The following is a 19,303-nucleotide window of genomic DNA, read 5'->3' as shown; positions in this document are numbered from 1 at the left end:
CCAAGGAAGGGAATGGGGGAAGTCCACCTGTTTTGTTTTTATCTTTATTATTGTTTTGTTATTGTTATTGTTGGAAAATGAATAAAATGTTATGGGGGGACGGGACGGGGACTGAGTATTTAATGGAGTATTTGAGTATAATTGTGAGAAGCCCCGCCCCGAAGGGGGGCGAGAGGCTCCGCCCTCCTGGCGCGCCCCGTTCCCCGGCGGGGAGTGGGCGTGGCTTGGCTGGGCGATGGGCGTGGCTCCGCGGGAGCCTCTTCTGGTCCCGGCAGTGGATGCTGCGCGTCTGGCGGCGCCGGTTGGTCGGTCGGTCGGTCGGTCTCTCTCTCTCTCTCTCTCCCGGAGCTGCTCCTTCCGCAGGTCTGCCTGGCCGGGACAGAGGCGTCTGCCGCCGCCGCCGCCCGCTGAGCGCGCTGGAGAGGAGGGCTTGCACCGGGGACGGAGAGAGAGCGCAGGGGGGTAAGTTGCGCGGGGAGGGAGAAGGGCGCTTAGGATGCTCGGGGAGGGGTAGCTACCTCAATTGGGAATGATTTGCATTAATTGGGATTTATAGCACCCCCCCGCACCCGCTTTCTGGTTATTGGGTTGGCGCTGCCAGTTTCAGAGAATCACGGAATTTTGCAAAACCGGAAAGGACCATCCTCCAGCCCAACCCCCTGCAATGCAATGCAAGGCAGGAATAAGCAGATGCCCCGCGCGGGGATCGAAGCCGCAACCCTTGGCGTTCTTCGCACTCCCCGTTCTCGCCCACTGAGTTATCCAGGCAAAGGGAATTCCTGCTTGCAGTTTTGCTGCTCTCGTTATTCTGCTGGATTTCTTGGCTAGCTGCATTATGGATGACTACTGTACTCGCCTTGTCTAGGGAGCTCTTCCTAGAAGGATCCTAAGAATCGTAGGGTTGTAGAGCTGGAAGGGACCCCCTGAGGGTCATCCAGTCCAACCCCCTGCAATGCAGGGATAGGCAGCTGTCCCATACAGGGATGGGAGCCGCAACCTTGGCGTTATCAGCACCCCACTTGCTCTAACCAACTGAGCCATTCATTCGTTTCGCAGGGAGTTGAAGCCCTGCCAGATTCCCAAAGGAAAGGTCATTTGTCCCCAACGGAGAACAATCAGCTTCTGAAAATAGGGCAGTTATTTAGATTTGCTTGGCCCCAGCACAGAACTGCTGCGCAGTCCTATGCTCGGCAAAAAATAAAAATCCTTCCAGTAGCACCTTAGAGACCAACTAAGTTTATACTCGGCAGTAAACCCCATGGAGTTCAAATAGAATTTGCCAATTTGAATCATTTTTTTGGGGGGGGGAAGCCCCACTCCATTTGAATGGCAATGCAATTCAGCTTTGGGGGGCTAGGAGTTGACTCCTGTGCTCCCAGGTAAGCGTGCCTAGGTTTTTGCAGTCGTCCTTAAGGGATTTTCCTTTGCCGTGGCTGATTTGCTCCAGTCACCCTGAGCGTTTCAGCTGAAGAGCTGGTTTGTTTCGGAAAGGGAGAATGAGATAGATACAGTTAAATCCCTCTCTCTAGGGGAAAAAAATTAGTAAAGGGACATCCATGCAGTAGGGAAGGTTTCGTTGTTTTTTGGTAGGACGGGTTTCTGATTTGGAGAGAAGCAAAAATTCCAACTGCACCATGATACGCCCTGCAGATTGTAACTTGCAAAAAAAAAATGTACAAGAAAGGCTGAATCTGTACGGTAATAGGATCAGTTTGCTGGGAAAAGTGCACAGCGGAGTCTGAGAGATGATCAGAGGTCGGAGGAGGAGAGGCTTAGAGAGTAATTAATTCCTCGGCCGTAAGTATGCCATGACTGCTTATAAAAAGGAGGGTCAGGGAGGAGGAGAGGACAGTTGAATCCATTGTACATGTTTTGTCTTTACCAGCCTTTATTGTGGTCGGTGGGTACCTAGGCAGTGAGGGAGTTTTCTACAGCTTCTCCTTTTATGATAACGCACTTTAATCTCTTGTAGTGTCTTTTTCCAGTGCGTATTAATTTGCTCTGAGTTTACAGTGGCTCTGAGTTTGCTATTAGCGAGTGCATCCCATTGGATCGTATTTGAGTGGGCCTATTCTTCTAACTATGCTTCAAAAGGACTGCCGGGGTGATTTAAGAATTGTTTTCACTTTTAAACGCTGCAGATTTCATATTGCAATATTGGATATTTACTGCCTTTAAAGAAAGAACTTGCAGCCAGGTCCACAGGGCTGTGAATCCATATGAAGCGGCTGGATTTCAGCCAGTCTAATTCAGTTGACTTTGGTGGGTATTAATTGTTTAAAGTGGCTTAAATCCTAAAGCTTCAGTCCAAAGGGATTGTGAATTGGGACTGGTTTTTGGAATGCTCCTCGGTGCCAGACAGATCACCATTCTGCACACTTTCCTGACAATAATATTCACACTTGTTGCGTTTTCTTCTCACCAAACTACAGTCACAGATTCCGCCCCCCCCCCCAAGAATGAATTTGCACACTTCCACTCATGCAATGTATTCATTAACTTGATGCTGACTAAAAGAATGAGGGGTCAGGATAGGTACGCTCAGTGACTGATCCTAGGATCATGAAATTAGCAGGTTTTGCTTCATGTAGCAGGAAATTTAACCCATTTTTTGATAATGTACAGGGAAATGTCTTTTGACGCATAAGATGTTTGACCTTGTAACTAAACTGATGGAAACATTTCTCTCTCTTTTTAAGCACAACCAAGGAATGTGTTCCACATGAAGCATAAAGCTATTGGATTCTGAGAGGACCCGTCAAAGCAGCATTTACTTGAACAGTGAGAGAAGAATGACAGAACAATCTGTCTGACTTTAAATTCTTGGACCGCAAGAAAGAGCTGAGAATGGCTCCGTGCAAAAACATTGTCATTAGCTTTCTTGAGGAATTGTGTCTGCCAGAACCACTGCTTGGCTGTAAGAAACACCCAAACGTTAGGAAAAAGCTGAGACTGATACGAATAACAGGACTTTTCCTGGGCATCGTGGCCGTTAGCACGCTATATCTTTCAATTAGTGCCTTTTTCCAGTTGCAACCTTATAGCACAGAGACGACCAGCAATCTAGATAGCCATAAGTCAAAGCACATGCATCAAAGAACTCTTTTGGACTTTAACGAACAGAATCAAACCGGCGCTCCAGATTCACCTATTTCTATGAAATACGAAGCTGGGCAGGATAACCATACGGAGGAGCACTCCAAGGGAGAGTACCCGGAAGACCTTTTTTCTCTTGAAGAAAGACGGAGGGGTGCTGTAATACTTCACATCTGTGGAATGATTTACATGTTCATAGCCTTAGCCATTGTCTGCGATGAGTTCTTTGTTCCTTCATTGACAGTCATTACAGAAAAACTGGCGATTTCCGATGATGTGGCCGGGGCAACCTTCATGGCTGCTGGTGGCTCAGCCCCAGAACTCTTTACTTCTCTAATAGGAGTTTTTATATCCCACAGCAATGTCGGCATTGGGACAATAGTTGGGTCTGCGGTGTTCAATATCCTCTTTGTGATTGGGATGTGTGCTTTGTTTTCCAAGGAGATCCTGCACCTCACCTGGTGGCCCCTCTTTCGGGATGTGTCTTTTTACATCATGGACCTGGTATTGCTGATTATCTTCTTTTTGGATAACTTCATCATGTGGTGGGAAAGTTTAACGCTGCTGCTTGCTTATTTCGTCTACGTGACCTTCATGAAGTTCAATGTGCAAGTGGAGGAACTGGTGAAAAGCCTGTTAAGCAAGAACAAAGTGGAGAAAGTGTCTCCAGAAGTTGAAGCAAAGGTTAGTATTGTCTGGAGAAACTAGTACCAAACACTTTTAAAACCGTGCTGCTTTTTCAGTAACTTTAGCTTGTGATTTGCCGCTGTGTCTGTATCAGGGCTGGTTCACATTTTCTGGCAGCCTCCGTTTCCCTCCCCTTCACCCACTGTTTTGATATTATTAACCGTCTTTTCTTTCTGCATGTGGGACTGTTAGAATGTCTAACAGTCATATATTAAATGGGATCTGTAATGTCTGCGCTGCGAATAAAAACCTCAAAACAGAAAGCAAAGCAAAAATTCAAAGCATTGGCGGTAAATAGCCTTCCACGATAAGCATTCAGCTACTGCTCAGGTCCAAAGCATATGGGAAGAATAACATGTCTTAAGGCAAGCAGAATACTAGGCAGCGAATTCCATAGTCTGTGTGCTACTGCTGAAACGGTTCTAGCTTGTGTGCTGCTTCACCTTATGCAGTGAAGGGTTTCAGACAAAGTCCGAGGTAGGTAGCATTTATACGTCTAGGTCCCAAACAAAACCTTGTGCCTTCAGAGGGTGCTGCACTGTTGCGCTCATGGATGAGGCCAAATACATGACCTGTGGATGATGACCTTCACGTCAGGACTGTGGATATGACCCCTGCGATTTGCGCAGTTCCACCAGCTGCGTTTTTGAACTGTTGGGAGGGACACAGATTGCGGCAACAGCTTACGTATATAGAGTTTGGAGGAACCGTTTCGTTTCCGTACGTAGCATGATGGCGTCAAGCCTGCACACTTGAGAGCTTGCTCAAGGGCTGCTACAAATGCGAAATAGTTCACAGTTTCAGCCGCAAATGCATTTCTGCAAGCATATAATACTGTGAGTTAAAGAGCTGATATACTCAAGAATATATTTGCTCACCTTCTCCATACTGTGGCTCAATTCACCCCAAACATGCTTTGCACAGGTTGTGATTTAGGTCCTAAAGGTTCCTTGGGTCATGCCGGCTCTGTTTTGCTGGTTTATTTCCATCTCCTTGTAGACCTACCTGTGGGTGTGGTGCTGCAGCTATAAATGTTGTTGTTTAGTCGTTTAGTCGTGTCCGACTCTTCGTGACCCCATGGACCAGAGCACGCCAGACACTCCTGTCTTGCACTGCCTCCCGCAGTTTGGTCAGACTCATGTTGGTGACTTCGAGAACACTGTCCAACCATCTCGTCCTCTGTCGTCCCCTTCTCCTTGTGCCCTCCATCTTTCCCAGCATCAGGGTCTTTTCCAAGGATTCTTCTCATGAGGTGGCCAAAGTACTGGAGCCTCAGCTTCACGATCTGTCCTTCCAGTGAGCACTCAGGGCTGATTTCCTTAAGAATGGATAGGTTTGATCTTCTTGCAGTCCATGGGACTCTCAAGAGTCTCATCCAGCACCATAATTCAAAAGCATAAATTCTTCGGTGATCAGCCTTCTTTATGGTCCAGCTCTCACTTCCATACATCACTACTGGGAAAACCATAGCTTGAACTATACGGACCTAAGCTATAAATAGCTATAAATAGGCTTTGCCAGTTCAGGTATGTCAAAGCAGCAGAAAGAAGAAGAATTTACAACCATTCAAAAGTAAAAATACCAAAACATTTTAAAATTGGCCAACTGCCATCTGCAAATGGCCAAAGCAGAACCAGATATCTTCGTTTAAAAGTGAGGTGTATTAACTGTGCTCTTCCACCTGCTGAAAACATTTAGGCAAGCCTGTCCACTACAGTCATATGCCTCTGTTGAAAAGTGTTGTGATGTGAAGTTCTGCATGTCTTGTTTTCCAGTGGAATACTTTAAAATTAGATACAGTTTACTTCAGAGTAAACACTGCATGAGGATAAATGTAGCTAAGCAGTCTTTGCCATATGAATTAAATGTTTATACATGTCTGCATTCTCCCAGCTTTAAAAAAAAGATTTCCAGGATATATCTACCATAAGGTTTTATATGAGAAAGTTTGAAATGTTGTATCTGATTAATATACAGTGGTTTGCATGACCATTCTGGGTGTGTAATAACATTCTGGATCTTCCTAATGGTTTTCAAACTCTTTGGGGGAATGCAGAGTTCATCAATGAGACGATCGGTTATGCTCAATACAAGCTTTCACAAAAGATGGATTGAAACAGCAATATTCCAGAAAAAAAACTACAATTTCCTGTGATCTGAATCGTTAATATGGATTAGAATCTCCAATCTGTACATTAAAAAGGGACTGGTGTAGATGCAATAGAGACCACTCCTGAACCATGGTAGAGAGACTGGACATGGGCCATAGGAATGTGTGGTCCTTTATTCTTGTCTGTCTCCTTTCTGGTGCAAATCCCCCCCCATACACCCTTTATATCCTTAACCATGGTTAATGCTAAACAGAGTTTACCATTTACCACAATTGCAAGCAGGGTTGGCTGTGATTAAGGCTTACATTGGCAGCGTCCTTAGCCATGGTTAAGGATGGTTGGGGAAGGATGAAAGGAATTCATAATGGACTGCTGGAGAGGGGGGAGTGGAGACAGGAACTGGCCAACTCCCAAGAGTGGCCAACTCCCAAGAGACCGCGATCTACTCACAGAGTTAAAAACTGGCAGTGATCTACCCCCATTTTTGGTGTTCAGGTTGAGCTTTTTTGGGGAGGAGGAGAGCCCCATTTTGGGGGGTTCAGGTAAAAGTTCAAAGTTGTTAAGCTTCTTTGGCGGAGCCAGTGATCTACCCATGATCTACCCAGTGATCTGCTGGTAGATCACGATCTACCTGTTGGACATGCCTGCCCTATTCCTTACCCATAAATGATGAGTCATGCTACATCTTCACTGGCTCAGTGGGCCAGTTTATACATTCACACTCCTCTTCTCGTAGCCGAGTATGATTGTCTTCCATAAACACGGTTTTAACAATAAGTCCGTTAGTGACTGTAGAGGCCAGTTCTGGATCCACACATCCTTCCACAGTGGGGACATTGGTTACCAGGCGGGAGTTGATCACAGTGTGGATTTGCCGAGCGTGCAAGCACGTTTCTCCCTTCCATCCTGAGTTCGAGTGTCTTCAAAGTGCATGACACCTTTGATAAAGGCTGTTCTCCAACTGGAGCACTCGCAGGCCAGTATTTCCCAGTTGTCAGTGTTTATACTACATTTTTTTTAGATTTGCCTTGAGACAGTCTTTAAACCTCTTTTGTTGACCACCAGCATTACGCTTTCCACTTTTAAGTTCGGAATAGAGTAGTTGCTTTGGAAGACGATAATCAGGCATCCGCACAACATGACCAGTCCAACAAAGTTGATGTTGAAGAATTATTGCTTTTTCCAGTACACTGGTATTAGTTTGCCTGTCTTCCCAAGTGATGTGTAAAACTTTTCGGAGACACCGTTGATGGAATCTTTCAAGAAGTTGGAGATGGCGTTTATAAGTGGTCCATGTTTCACAAGCATATAGTAAGGTTGGTAGTACAATAGCTTTGTAGACAAGCATTTTGGTTTCCCTGTGAATGTCCTGGTCCTCAAACACTCTGCACTTCAATCGGGAGAAAGCCGCACTCACAGAGCTCAGGTGATGCTGGATTTTGGCATCAATGTTGGCCCTTGTGGAAAGATAACTTACCTAGGTAGGAGAAGTGACCGACATTTTCCAACGATACACCATTCTTGTGACTGTGAGCAAAGTACATACAGCGAGAGGTTTACTAATCTGTACGAAACGATCATGAGTCAGATATTGATGTTGGCATCTGTCTGTCTTGAGAGACAACGGTGTGTGCCTCTGGGGGTGAGGTCAAACCGCAGCACGGAATTGACCTCCCTGGGGTGCAAGCCTGGGCATTGAACATTGAGGTCCTGGGCTGCCCAGACAGCAAGACACCGCCCCCTCCTTGGCCTTGCTGTGGGTCCAAAGGGAAAAGAGCAATACATTCGGCACCAGCTTGGCTGCAGGAGATGCCGGGAGGAGGCATACAAGGCGCCACCCGACCGTCTTAGGGACTCCACTCTGGATTTGTGTAGGGTTTACTCATTTGCCTTTTCTTCTTCCGAAGATATCCCACAAGGCAGCAGAGGTTTAGGGTCAGAGTTTTCCGAGTTTTCCTTCTCCTGGGTGGACTACCTTCCCAGGCTAACGAGCCCCCAGTAACTATAGTGGCGCAAAACGCATCATGCTGCTACAATAGCATACTGGGAGGGACAGATCCATTATGTTACGTCGACTATCATCTGCAGGCCCAAACCCGCCTAACAATATTGAGTGCATGGGTTGGCAAGGTATCTTTGCCTTGGAGATGTCTGGAGAGCTTTTAGATTAGCGCTTAGACCAGCTTTCACCATTCTGGTGCCCTCCAGATCATCTGCAGGATATCAGGTTGGCGAAACTGGCACAAACATATCACCCCCCGTTTTGCAGCCTTAATTACTGTTGTTTCTGAGCTGTGTGCAAGGCCTCGTGTGTCAGCGGTGGCATTTCCTAACATGGCAGGGATATTGCAGCTCTGTTCAACATAGGTTTTGTTTTTCTTTGACATCACGGTCCTTTGCACATGTCATAAGCACAGCTCCCTCCTTTCTGAAACATCTAGCTAGATTTGCACTCAACACAGGAGGAGGGAGCATATAGCTTTCAAAGAATTGCAGTATAAAGATTAAATGAGAGTTTCACAAAATGGCCAGGCATTGTTACAGCACGACTCTTGTTTGTTACTTTTAGTAATGCGGCTCGACGGGGGGCAGCAGGGTTTACAAATGGTTTGGCGAGGAGATGAGTGCGCCGTGACACACCATTTTACAACATTATCCAATGTTGTATAAATATCCAGGACACTCACACAACCACATTCCACATGCAGCAGTTAGAAAAGCAGTTGAGGTATTATCTAGGGATGGTGACTATTACATTTTCTCGGATGCTGGAAAAATAGTTCTGAGTGATAGAAGTGAAACCTTGAGAGGGTATTGGAGAGCAGCACTTGGTAAATGCACATTTTTATGTGCTAAATGTGCAGGAAGGTTTTCAGTGGGTGAGGTTATGCTCCCACTGACTGGGGTCTGACCGATGGCTGAGGGTATATCTATTTTTAAAAATATTCATTTGCATTCGACGTGCTGGAGAGTGCGCTTGTTTTTTCTTGTGGCTCACAGTTGGCCACATCACACAATTCAGTCTATGGGGAAATTGCTGGGTGGATAGTTTTGCTTCAGGCAGATATTTGTTCTAGTCAGGTGGGTCCTGAAACAAAAAGCTGAGTGTGCTTGTTCATGGTTTCTCTTTTCTAGGAGACTCCACTGTGTTTTCTGTCCAGCTGCTTTTCTACCCCTGTCCCTTGACATTGGCTACTGAGCATGCTCAGCTCAGTGGGCCTGCTATTTTGCTTTGCTTCTGCAAACTTGGGATTCCTCCAAGCCTGCCGATACTTCTCCCCTGTGCACAGATGGTGCCTTTTTTGGGTTCACAAGGATCAGCACTCAGTGAATTGAATTTGCTATTTGTGCACAGAAATGTTGCAGAGTGCAGAGCTCCTGCTCAGGATCCCAGACACTTCATTCTATTTCCACTTCCATTTCCCCTCATATTTTGCTTTCTCTCTCTGTCAGTCAGCATCCTGGGCATGCCAACTGGGCATAAGCCCTTACTGGGCTTTTGGGTGGCATGATTCCATGTCCCCCTTAGAGAGTTTTCCTCTGTGGATTTTTTTTTTTGGAACTTTTGCAAATATTGGGGTTCCCGCAAGGTTGCCGGTTCATCCGTCTTGTGGGCAGTTACGAACATTTTGGCTACTTACTGACCAGCACTCAGAGAACTGGAGATACAAAGAGGTTGTAGATAATATAAGGGTTTGAAACAAGTATTGATAGATGATAAGGATAAAGTAATTAAGAAGTAAGATTTAGATTGAGTTTATAAGGATAAGATATAAAAGATATAGCAATAAGGAATATTGAAGTAATAATTAGAGCTTATATAAGATTTAGAATTTACTAAGTATGAATTGCAAAGAACCGCAGTAGGAGGTGGAAAGAGGAAGTCAATAGATTAGAAATAAGGTTTACAAGCAAGAATTTTTGTTTTTGTATTTTTCTATTTTTTCTATTTTGTATTTTTTGTGTTTTGTATTTCTTTTTTTGTGTATTGTATTTTTGTATGTTTTAGTTCTTTGTAAAAATCTTTAATAAATACATTTTTAAAAAAAGAGAACTGAAATCACTATTGGAATATAAAGGAAAGGGCATGTTGCTTCCTTCTTGAAGTGGTGGGCTATAGAATGTGGATATTCTGCAACTCAGAAGTTCAATGAGTTCAGTGGGGTTTATTTATGTATAGTATTGTTGTAATTTTGTTACATCTAAACAAATGTTTTGAAAGTTTCGCAGTAGTTTACAGGATGGTTTCCTAAAGCACTCAACAAGATTGTTCTGTCATCTGTAGCAAGCATTAATGACTAATCCCGATGGCACATGGACTCTAGCTCCTGAAGCGACAGAGGTTAGAAGCACTGCAGAGGCGGTGTTCTTGGTTTTCATTGGGACAAGCTATCTCCTGTTATTGCGCCTGTTATTGGCTGCAGAATTTGTCCTTGTTCTGTGCAAGGAAATACCTAAATGACAAGCAGTATTGCTATAGTCTATTGGAGAGTCAAATGCAATTCGTTTTCAGTGCAAAGTATTTTATTTCTTCCTCGCTCTCTTTCTTTCTGCAGTGTATAACAATCAAAGTGCATTCATTGTAGAATTAAAACAAATTTATACGGGCAAGGGTTGTTCTAGGTATTAACAACATGCAAGACTAATTTGGGTGGTTCCTACTGTTTTTCTGTTCCTCTGCTTTCAAATATGCAAAACGAGCTTTAGCTTTCTTAAGCTGGAAAGTGGTTAGTCAAGGAAACTGTTGTCTGTGGTCTTTATCCCTAAGACTTTGTGTTGTAATCTGACAGCAGGTCAAGAGAGTTCTGAGGGACCTAAATAAAGAACCAAGAGCTAAAGGGTTATCCTAGCAACAAATCCCCAATCCCAAACAGTGAAATGTACACAGTCCCAGTTAAATGAAAAACATTTGAATTCGGACATTTCTACGGTGCTAGAGGACAGTATGTCATTTCGATCTGTTGCAATAAACTACTTAGGAAAGAACCGCCTTTGAAAAAGGAACTCTAGCGTAAAAGCTGAAAAGATGTTAGTGCTTCACACAGTATTCTGGATGGATCCATTTTATTTTATATTTTTCCATTCGCGGGGGGAAATGCCTGCCTATTATTTTAAAATGCAATCGTCGATATGTCTACTCAGAAGTAAATCCTGTTGACCGCAGTCGGACTTATCCCCTGGTAACTGTGCATATAATTGCAGCCTAACTCAGGTTTGGCTCACTGCCACAATAATCTTCTGCATCCTATATATAAAACATATTTTATGTCTTTTGAAGCACTTGGTTATTTCAGTGGACTCTGCTGGGTTTTTGCAACGTACTTTTTTCTCACTCAAGCTCAACTCTTGCAAAAGGTGCCTTCCTCTTCTTTAAAGGTAAAGGGACCCCTGACCTTTAGGTCCAGTCGTGGCCGACTCTGGGGTTGCGCGCTCATCTCGCATTATTGGCCGAGGGAGCCGGCGTATAGCTTCCAGGTCATGTGGCCAGCATGACAAAGCCGCTTCTGGCAAACCAGAGCAGCACATGGAAATGCCGTTTACCTTCCCGCTGTAGCGGTTCCTATTTATCTACTTGCATTTTGACGTGCGTTCGAACTGCTAGGTTGGCAGGAGCTGGGACCGAGCAATGGGAGCTCACCCCGTCACAGGGATTCGAACCGCCGACCTTCTGATCAGCAAGCCCTAGGCTCAGTGGTTTAACCACAGCGCCACCTGGGTCCCTTCCTTAAAGAAAACCTTAAAGAAGAGGAGGGAAACCCTTTTTGCACATATGGTGAACAAAATTGGAAATTGATTGGTAAAATTCCAAGGGGTAGGCAAATAAGAGTAGCTTTAATATTGGAAGTCAAACATACGTTTCCAGGTGACAATTGGTAGCTCTGCAGTTTACCGGTAGTTGTTGCCTAAAGGATTCTAATCTCTCCACCAGGTACAGCACAGTGTGCTTGACAACAAAAGAAGCCAAATGTGGGTGGGAGAATAACAATGTGTACAAATTGGCCCCATCTTTATGGTCAATATTTCCTTGTAGTTATTTACAGAAGTCATTTCATAGAATCATAAAGTTGGAAGGGACCACGAGGATCATCTAGTCCAGCCCCCTGCAATGCAGGAATGTTTGCAGCAGCCTGCCTTTGCAAGAATATAATTTCAGTGTAATAAAGTCCCTTGTTCGCTCATCATGCCTTTGGGGAGGGGAAGTATGCAGACCGATTGCTTTGGGTAACATGTATTCAGTGGTAACGTGAATTGAGAAATACTGTATAAGCGTCATGGGAAAATGGTGACACTGATTACAGTCTTAGTGAGAAACACTTAACAAGTGAATTATAAAGACGTCTCTAATCAACACATCATTTACTGTTACAGCTGTTACCATTTGAGATGGGCAATAGGCTTTGCTGTTTGATGAACAGGTTAAAAATCTTAGTAAGTCATAAGACACCTGATTTTTCATTTTAGACATATACAAGCTACTACAAAAGAGAGCCTGGGTAAGTGGTTAGAGCAGGCATCCCCAAACTCGGCTCCTCCAGATGTTTTGGGACTACAGCTCCCATCATCAGCAAACAAGATGAATTTTAACAGGGAGAAATGTAAAGTGCTACACTTGGGCCAAAAAAATTGAAAGGCACAAATACAGGATGGGTGACACCTGGCTTGAGAGCAGTACATGTGAAAAGGATCTAGGAGTCTTGGTAGACCACAGACTTGACATGAGTCAGCAGTGTGATGCAGCAGCTAAAAAAGCCAATGCAATTCTGGGCTGCATCAATAGGAGTATAGCCTCTAGATCAAGGGAAGTAATAGTACCACTGTATTCTGCTCTGGTCAGACCTCACCTGGAGTACTGTGTCCAGTTCTGGGCACCACAGTTCAAGAAGGATACTGACAAGCTGGAACGTGTCCAGAGGAGGGCAACCAAAATGGTCAAAGGCCTGGAAACAATGCCTTATGAGGAACGGCTTAGGGAGCTGGGTTTGTTTAGCCTGGAGAAGAGAAGGTTAAGGGGTGATATGATAGCCATGTTCAAATATATAAAAGGATGCCATATAGAGGAGGGAGAAAGGTTTTTTCCTGCTGCTCCAGAGAAGCGGACACGGAGCAATGGATTCAAGCTACAAGAAAGAAGATTCCACCTAAACATTAGGAAGAACTTCCTGACAGTAAGAGCTGTTCAACAGTGGAACTTGCTGCCAAGGAGTGTGGTGGAGTCTCCTTCTTTGGAGGTCTTTAAGCGGAGGCTTGACAGCCATCTGTCAGGAATGCTTTGATGGTGTTTCCTGCTTGGCAGGGGGTTGGACTGGATGGCCTTTGTGGTCTCTTCCAACTCTATGATTCTATGATCCCTGACTACTGGTCCTGTTAGCTAGGGATGATGGGAGTTGTAGTCCCAAAACATCTGGAGGGCCGAGTTTGGGGAGGCCTGGGTTAGAGTGTTGGGCTGGACCTGAGAAACCCAACCCCCCCCCACTCACCCACGAAACTCACTGGGTGACCCTGAGCCATTAACTCACTCACAGCCTAAGCTACATCACAGGGTTGTTGTAAGGATAAAATGGAGAGGAGAACTATTTACACGACCTTGAACTCCTTAGAGGGAAGGTGGGATATAAATTATACAAGCCAGAGATTTCTTGCATATTTTTTGTATGTATAGTTCTTGACATGGCACTCTTTCCATGAGGACAGAAAACTAGGAATTTTAATGGTCCAGATAAATGATTTCACTTCTTAACTTTTGCAAAACTTTTAAGTGAAACATTGTAGTGGTTCCAAATACAGTACATTATTAGAATGATATTGTATTGAAGCATTGTTTTCTCCAGACTCGTACCCAACTGCCTTCGACTTGCCAAAATATGCATCACTTGGGAACACTTGGCTCACGCTGACTAGCAAACTTTCCCAGGAATACTCAGAAGAAAAATTATGTATGGAGAAGCTTTATGACGGTGACTGTACAAGAAGGAGGTAGTACGCATACATAGAGAGAAGCACAAGAGATAAACTGATAGAGGTTAAAAACCCTGTATGTTTTGTTTCTTTTAATTTTTGTTTTTAAAAAGTTTATTTACCTGACTTGAAAGTTCAATGTTATGCTATCCTAAATCCATTCTAAAAACAGAAGTTCATTTCTATAGGACCATGTGAATGTTTGAGAACTGTGCCATGTGCCAAAAAAGGCAGTCAGTTACAGGATGAATACTATTTAAAGTAAATGTTTTGCATCTTGGTTGCATAGGTTTATACGTAAAGGACATTCTGGGATGCAGGTAGGTAGCCGTGTTGGTCTGAGTCGAAGCAAAATAAAAAAAATCCTTCAGTAGCACCTTAAAGACCAACTAAGTTTATATTTTGGTATGAGCTTGCACACGAAAGCTCATACCAAAATATAAACTTAGTTGGTCTTTAAGGTGCTACTGAAGGAATTTTTTTATTCTTGGATGCATAGTTCTCATTCCGTTATGGTTGTCTCTATCAAATGGGACTGAGCAATTGTCAGAAAGCCTTGGACATTTGTACAAGAGGCTGTATGGATAAGCAGAATGATACGTGCATATATATATATATATATATATATATATATATATATATATATATATATAAGCACATACGTCTTTCATATGCTTTTCAGTTTGAGCTGCAACATTTAATTGGTTAGGTTAATTGATTTACAGCACAATCGTTTTGCTCAGAGGTAAACACCACTGAATTCAATGGGATTTACTCTTGGGGACATGTGTATAGGATTGCAGCCTTACAAACCTGTTAATCAACTGAAAAGTTGCATCTGCTTATTGTTTTTAATACAAGACTCTTACTTAGAAAAAAACTGCTGTTGGTCGCACATAGGAGAGAAATACATCTTCTAAAATGCTACTTACTCCATGAGTGCCTCACCTAAAAACCAGGGGTGATTTTTTGCTTCAGAAATAGGTACTCATAAGCACATTAGAGTGATCAGTGCGGCTGCAGTTCGTTACCTGCTTATCTGATTTATTTTTGAGTAGACCAGGTGGCGCTGTGGGTTAAACCACAGAGTCTAGGGCTTGCTGATCAGAAGGTCGGCGGTTCGAATCCCTGCGACGGGGTGAGCTCCCATTGCTCGGTCCCAGCTCCTGCCCACCTAGCAGTTCGAAAGCACATCAAAAGTGCAGGTAGATAAATAGGGACCGCTCCGGCGGGAAGGTAAACGGCGTTTCCGTGCACTGCTCTGGTTCGCCACAAGCAGCTTTGTCATGCTGGCCACATGACCCGGAAGCTGTATGCAGACAAACGCCGGCTCCCTCAGCCTATAGAGCGAGATGAGCGCCGCAACCCCAGAGTCGGACACAACTGGACCTGATGGTCAGGGGCCCCTTTACCTTTACCTTTTGACCTGTATAAAAGGGCACTGTTGGATTGCAATATTATGCATGCATACGACTGCACCGTAAACTCCATAGCATTACAGTAATTGATTGCCTGATCAACCCTATATTTGTTTACTCAGAACTAAGCTGTTTTAAGACACTTATTCCAGGCTGCATTTGTTTCATTTATTACCCCCCCCTTCACTGTAAGGTCCTAAAGCAGGTTACATGCACACAGATAACTCAAAGTAATAATAATAATAATAATTTATAATAATAATTTATTATTTATACCCCGCCCATCTGGCCGGGTTTCCCCAGCCACTCTGGGCGGCTTCCAACAGAAACATTAAAATACACTAATTTCTTAAACATTAAAAGCCTCCCTAAACAGGGCTGCCTTCAGATGTCTTCTAAAAATCTGGTAGCTGTTTCCCTTTTTGACATCTCATGGGAGGGCGTTCCACAGGGCAGGCGCCACCACCGAGAAGGCCCTCTGCCTGGTTCCCTGTGACCTCACTTCTCACGGTGAGGGAACCGCCAGAAGGCCCTCGGAGCTGGACCTCAGTGTCAGGGCAGAACGATGGGGGTGGAGACGCTCCTTCAGGTATACGGGACCAAGTATGAATTCAGTTGTAGGTAAAAGCTGTAGAAAGTTATGAACACAGTAACTTTGGCTGTATTACTTCATAGAGGTCCAAAATATGTAGGTGGGACGGTTTGATTCATGTTACGGTGTGTACAGGTCCGTATACCTAGCTTTTAAACCTTCCCAGTCCCAGCATTAAACATTCCTTTTCTCTCCCCCTCCCTTCAACAATTTAGCATGCCAATCGCTTCCTTGTAAGCAGGCTAGAAATTATCCAGCTTATTGTGACATCAACTGCAGCTATACCGTAGCTAACATCCTTGTGCCATTTGTACTTAACAGTAATGTCGCATTTTACAATTCCCTTTTGTAAGAGTGGTAAGCCTTTTTGTCCTAAGTACTTATTTTCAACACATTTCCCTATTGTTTAAAGGTGAGGTTTTATATTCAGGTTGACAGGCTGTACAATATTATCTGTTGGCAGCTACAATAGAAATTAAGAAAGTTAATTATAAATTACTGCACATATGTATAATTTCTGTTAAAAATGTTTTCTAAGTTAGTGATATTAAAAATTATAAATTACACCCCAGACGCATAGCTGCCAAGTTTTCCCTTTTCTCGCGAGGAAGCCTATTCAGCATAAGGGAAAATCCCTTAAAAAAGGGGATAACTTGGCAGCTATGCCCAGACGTGCTACAAAGAGGAAGTCTTTTTCATAAATACCTATAAAGCCAATTCCCTTCTCTGAGATTTATAATTATTTCTTAACATATCCCATGGGTGTTGCTGTTGTTAAATGTATTTCTATCCCGCCTTTCTCCCAAACTGGGATTCAAAGCAGCTGTAAACACTATTGTTCCTATCATTACAGTTAACTTTATGATACTTAGTTATCCCACTCTTGAACAAATCCACCTACATTTTCAAGCATCTTTCCATTACTCTGCGTATAAAAAATTGTCCATTTTAAGGATTGTAACCCTTGAGTCCAATAAGTTGACTGTATTGATTCTTTCACATAATTTAGCAAAATATAATAATAAAAAGGAGCGTCAAATTCAGTAGTGGGAAACCTACTGCAGTAGTGGGAAAACAAGGAGAAATGTAAGGTACTACACTTGGGCAAAAAAAAAATGAAAGGCACAAATACAGGATGGGTGACACCTGGCTTGAGAGCAGTATATGTGAAAAGGATCTAGGAGTCTTGGTAGACCACAAACTCGACATGAGTCAACAGTGTGATGCAGCAGCTTAAAAAGCCAATGCAATTCTGGGCTGCATCAATAGGACTATAGCGTCTAGATCAAGGGAAGAAATAGTACCACTGTATTCTGCTCTGGTCAGACCTCACCTGGAGTACTGTGTCCAGTTCTGGGCACCACAGTTCAAGAAGGATACTGACAAGCTGGAACGTGTCCAGAAGAGGGCAACCAAAATGGTCAAAGGCCTGGAAACGATGCCTTATGAGGAACGGCTTAGGGAGCTGGGTCTGTTTAGCCTGGAGAAGAGAAGGTTAAGGGGTGATATGATAGCCATGTTCAAATATATAAAAGGATGTCATATAGAGGAGGGTGAAAGATTGTTTTCTGCTGCTCCAGAGAAGCAGACACGGAGCAATGGATTCAAACTACAAGAAAGAAGATTCCACCTAAACATTAGGAAGAACTTCCTGACAGTAAGAGCTGTTCGGCAGTGGAATTTGCTACCAAGGAGTGTGGTGGAGTCTCCTTCTTTGGAGGTCTTTAAGTGGAGGCTTGACAGCCATCTGTCAGGAATGCTTTGATGGTGTTTCCTGCTTGGCAGGGGGTTGGACTGGATGGCCCTCGTGGTCTCTTCCAACTCTACGATTCTATGATTCTATGACCTGTTGCCCTTCAGATATGGCTGGACTCTAAATCACATCAACCTCTGCCTGAATGGCCAGTGGCCAGGGATTATGGGAGTTTTAGTTCTGCAGCATTAGGAGGGCTGTTCTAAGGGTCCTTTGCACCTGACTATTTCATTTCAATTTTATTCTTAGAAATGACCACATTTGCTATCTTTCCCAGTTTGTCAGCCTACATTAATATGGAATCATAATGTGAGAGTCTGAGGTGGTACAGTCCTCGCTTTTGACAAAGAGGCAATGCAAGGCTGGAATAGTTCTCTCCTGGGAGTTAAAGAACCTCTGTGCCAAAGGCAGTGAAAATGAGCTTTCTTGTTGGCTTGTAAATTTTGCAATCTTCATCTAGGAACTCCCATCTCCATGTAAATGTTTTTATGGGCATCATGCGAAGACTAGTTAGAGTAGAGTGTGCTTAGGCAAGAAACATCCCAGGTCAATATTTCCATGCAGGCATTGCGCTCGCTGTGTGACATTTGATGAATCACTTTCAGGCAGACTTCAGACTTTCAGAGTTATTGGAAATTAAATTAGACGAGAACACTGAGAACGTAGACTGCAATCCTGTACTTACTTAGCTTGCTTAAAGCCCATTGAATTAAGATTTCTAAGCTGCACTTAAATTATCTGTAGGCCTGCAAGTGACGAATACTGAAAATTACAGCTGAAGTTATTATCAACAGTAATTGTTTTAAAGATGATATTTGAGTAAATGGATGCACCCTACCATTGATCTAATGCATTTTGCAAGGGCTGCTTATTGTACTTAGCATAGCCTGTCTGTCTGTCTGTCTCTATTCTTCAATATTTTAATTCCAATTCAATTAATCGACTGAATGAATCAATGTATTTCGGTCTTTGACCAGAGTGCCCAATTCAATTATTTCAGTGCCATTGTTTGTGTAGACAACAGATCAATAGCCACATAGAGCAATGAGGTATCCATAGACTCAGGGTAACTTTGCAGGAGATGATGATGATGGAAGACAACTTCCAAAGCACAGTAATGTAGACTCAGTGGTGGCCAAGAAATATTGACTGATTTAGAGCAAAATAAACTCCCAAACTGAGATTGGACGATGACTTAAGGAGTGGCAGGCAAAAGAGGACTACAGTGGTGCCTCGCTAGACCAGGGGTTCCCAACAAAATTTTCTCGAGGACCCCTCATCGAGCCGCTATTGTGACAAGGACCCCCATTAATTCCTAATCCTAAATCTAATTCCTAATTCCAAATCTAATTTTTCCAGTAAGCTTAACACTGATCTTGGAAGGGTTAGGTTCAAGGGACGCCGACGATTTAGGTTCAATGGACACTGACAAGATCGGTTCGAGAGTCACTGACTTACTTGCTTGAACATCAAATGTATTATCTTCCTCTTCATCTGTAGGCCTTTGTCGTTTTAACGAACCACTTTTTAACCAACGGTCCATTTTTAACTACGCGGACTGTAGCTTCCGCGAAAAACAACGCTTTGTTTACAAACACTACTGTTTTGCAAAGAGGCAGCGCGTGCCAGGGAGGAGGGAGGGGAATGGAGAAGACAGGGTATCTGCGCAGTAGCGCACAAATGAAGCCGA

At 43.7% G+C, this 19,303-nt stretch overlaps 1 protein-coding gene across 1 annotated transcript in view; it reads left to right on the top strand.

The window, feature by feature from the left end:
* The first annotated feature begins 263 nt into the window (after positions 1 to 263).
* SLC24A2 (solute carrier family 24 member 2) overlaps positions 264 to 19,303 on the top strand; it is a 104,265-nt gene continuing 85,225 nt past the window's right edge. Inside the window, exons 1-2 of the mRNA XM_088658827.1 lie at positions 264 to 462; positions 2,700 to 3,780. Of these exons, the coding sequence (XP_088514953.1) occupies positions 2,848 to 3,780 (933 nt within the window). The 5' untranslated portion in view covers positions 264 to 462; positions 2,700 to 2,847. The remainder of the gene's footprint in view (positions 463 to 2,699; positions 3,781 to 19,303) is intronic.

The sequence above is a fragment of the Zootoca vivipara genome, chromosome 15 (genome assembly GCF_965207765.1).
Source record: "Zootoca vivipara chromosome 15, rZooViv2.hap1.1, whole genome shotgun sequence".
In the NCBI taxonomy this organism is placed as follows: Eukaryota; Metazoa; Chordata; class Lepidosauria; order Squamata; family Lacertidae; genus Zootoca; species Zootoca vivipara.
This window is presented reverse-complemented; position numbering and strand designations above follow the sequence as displayed.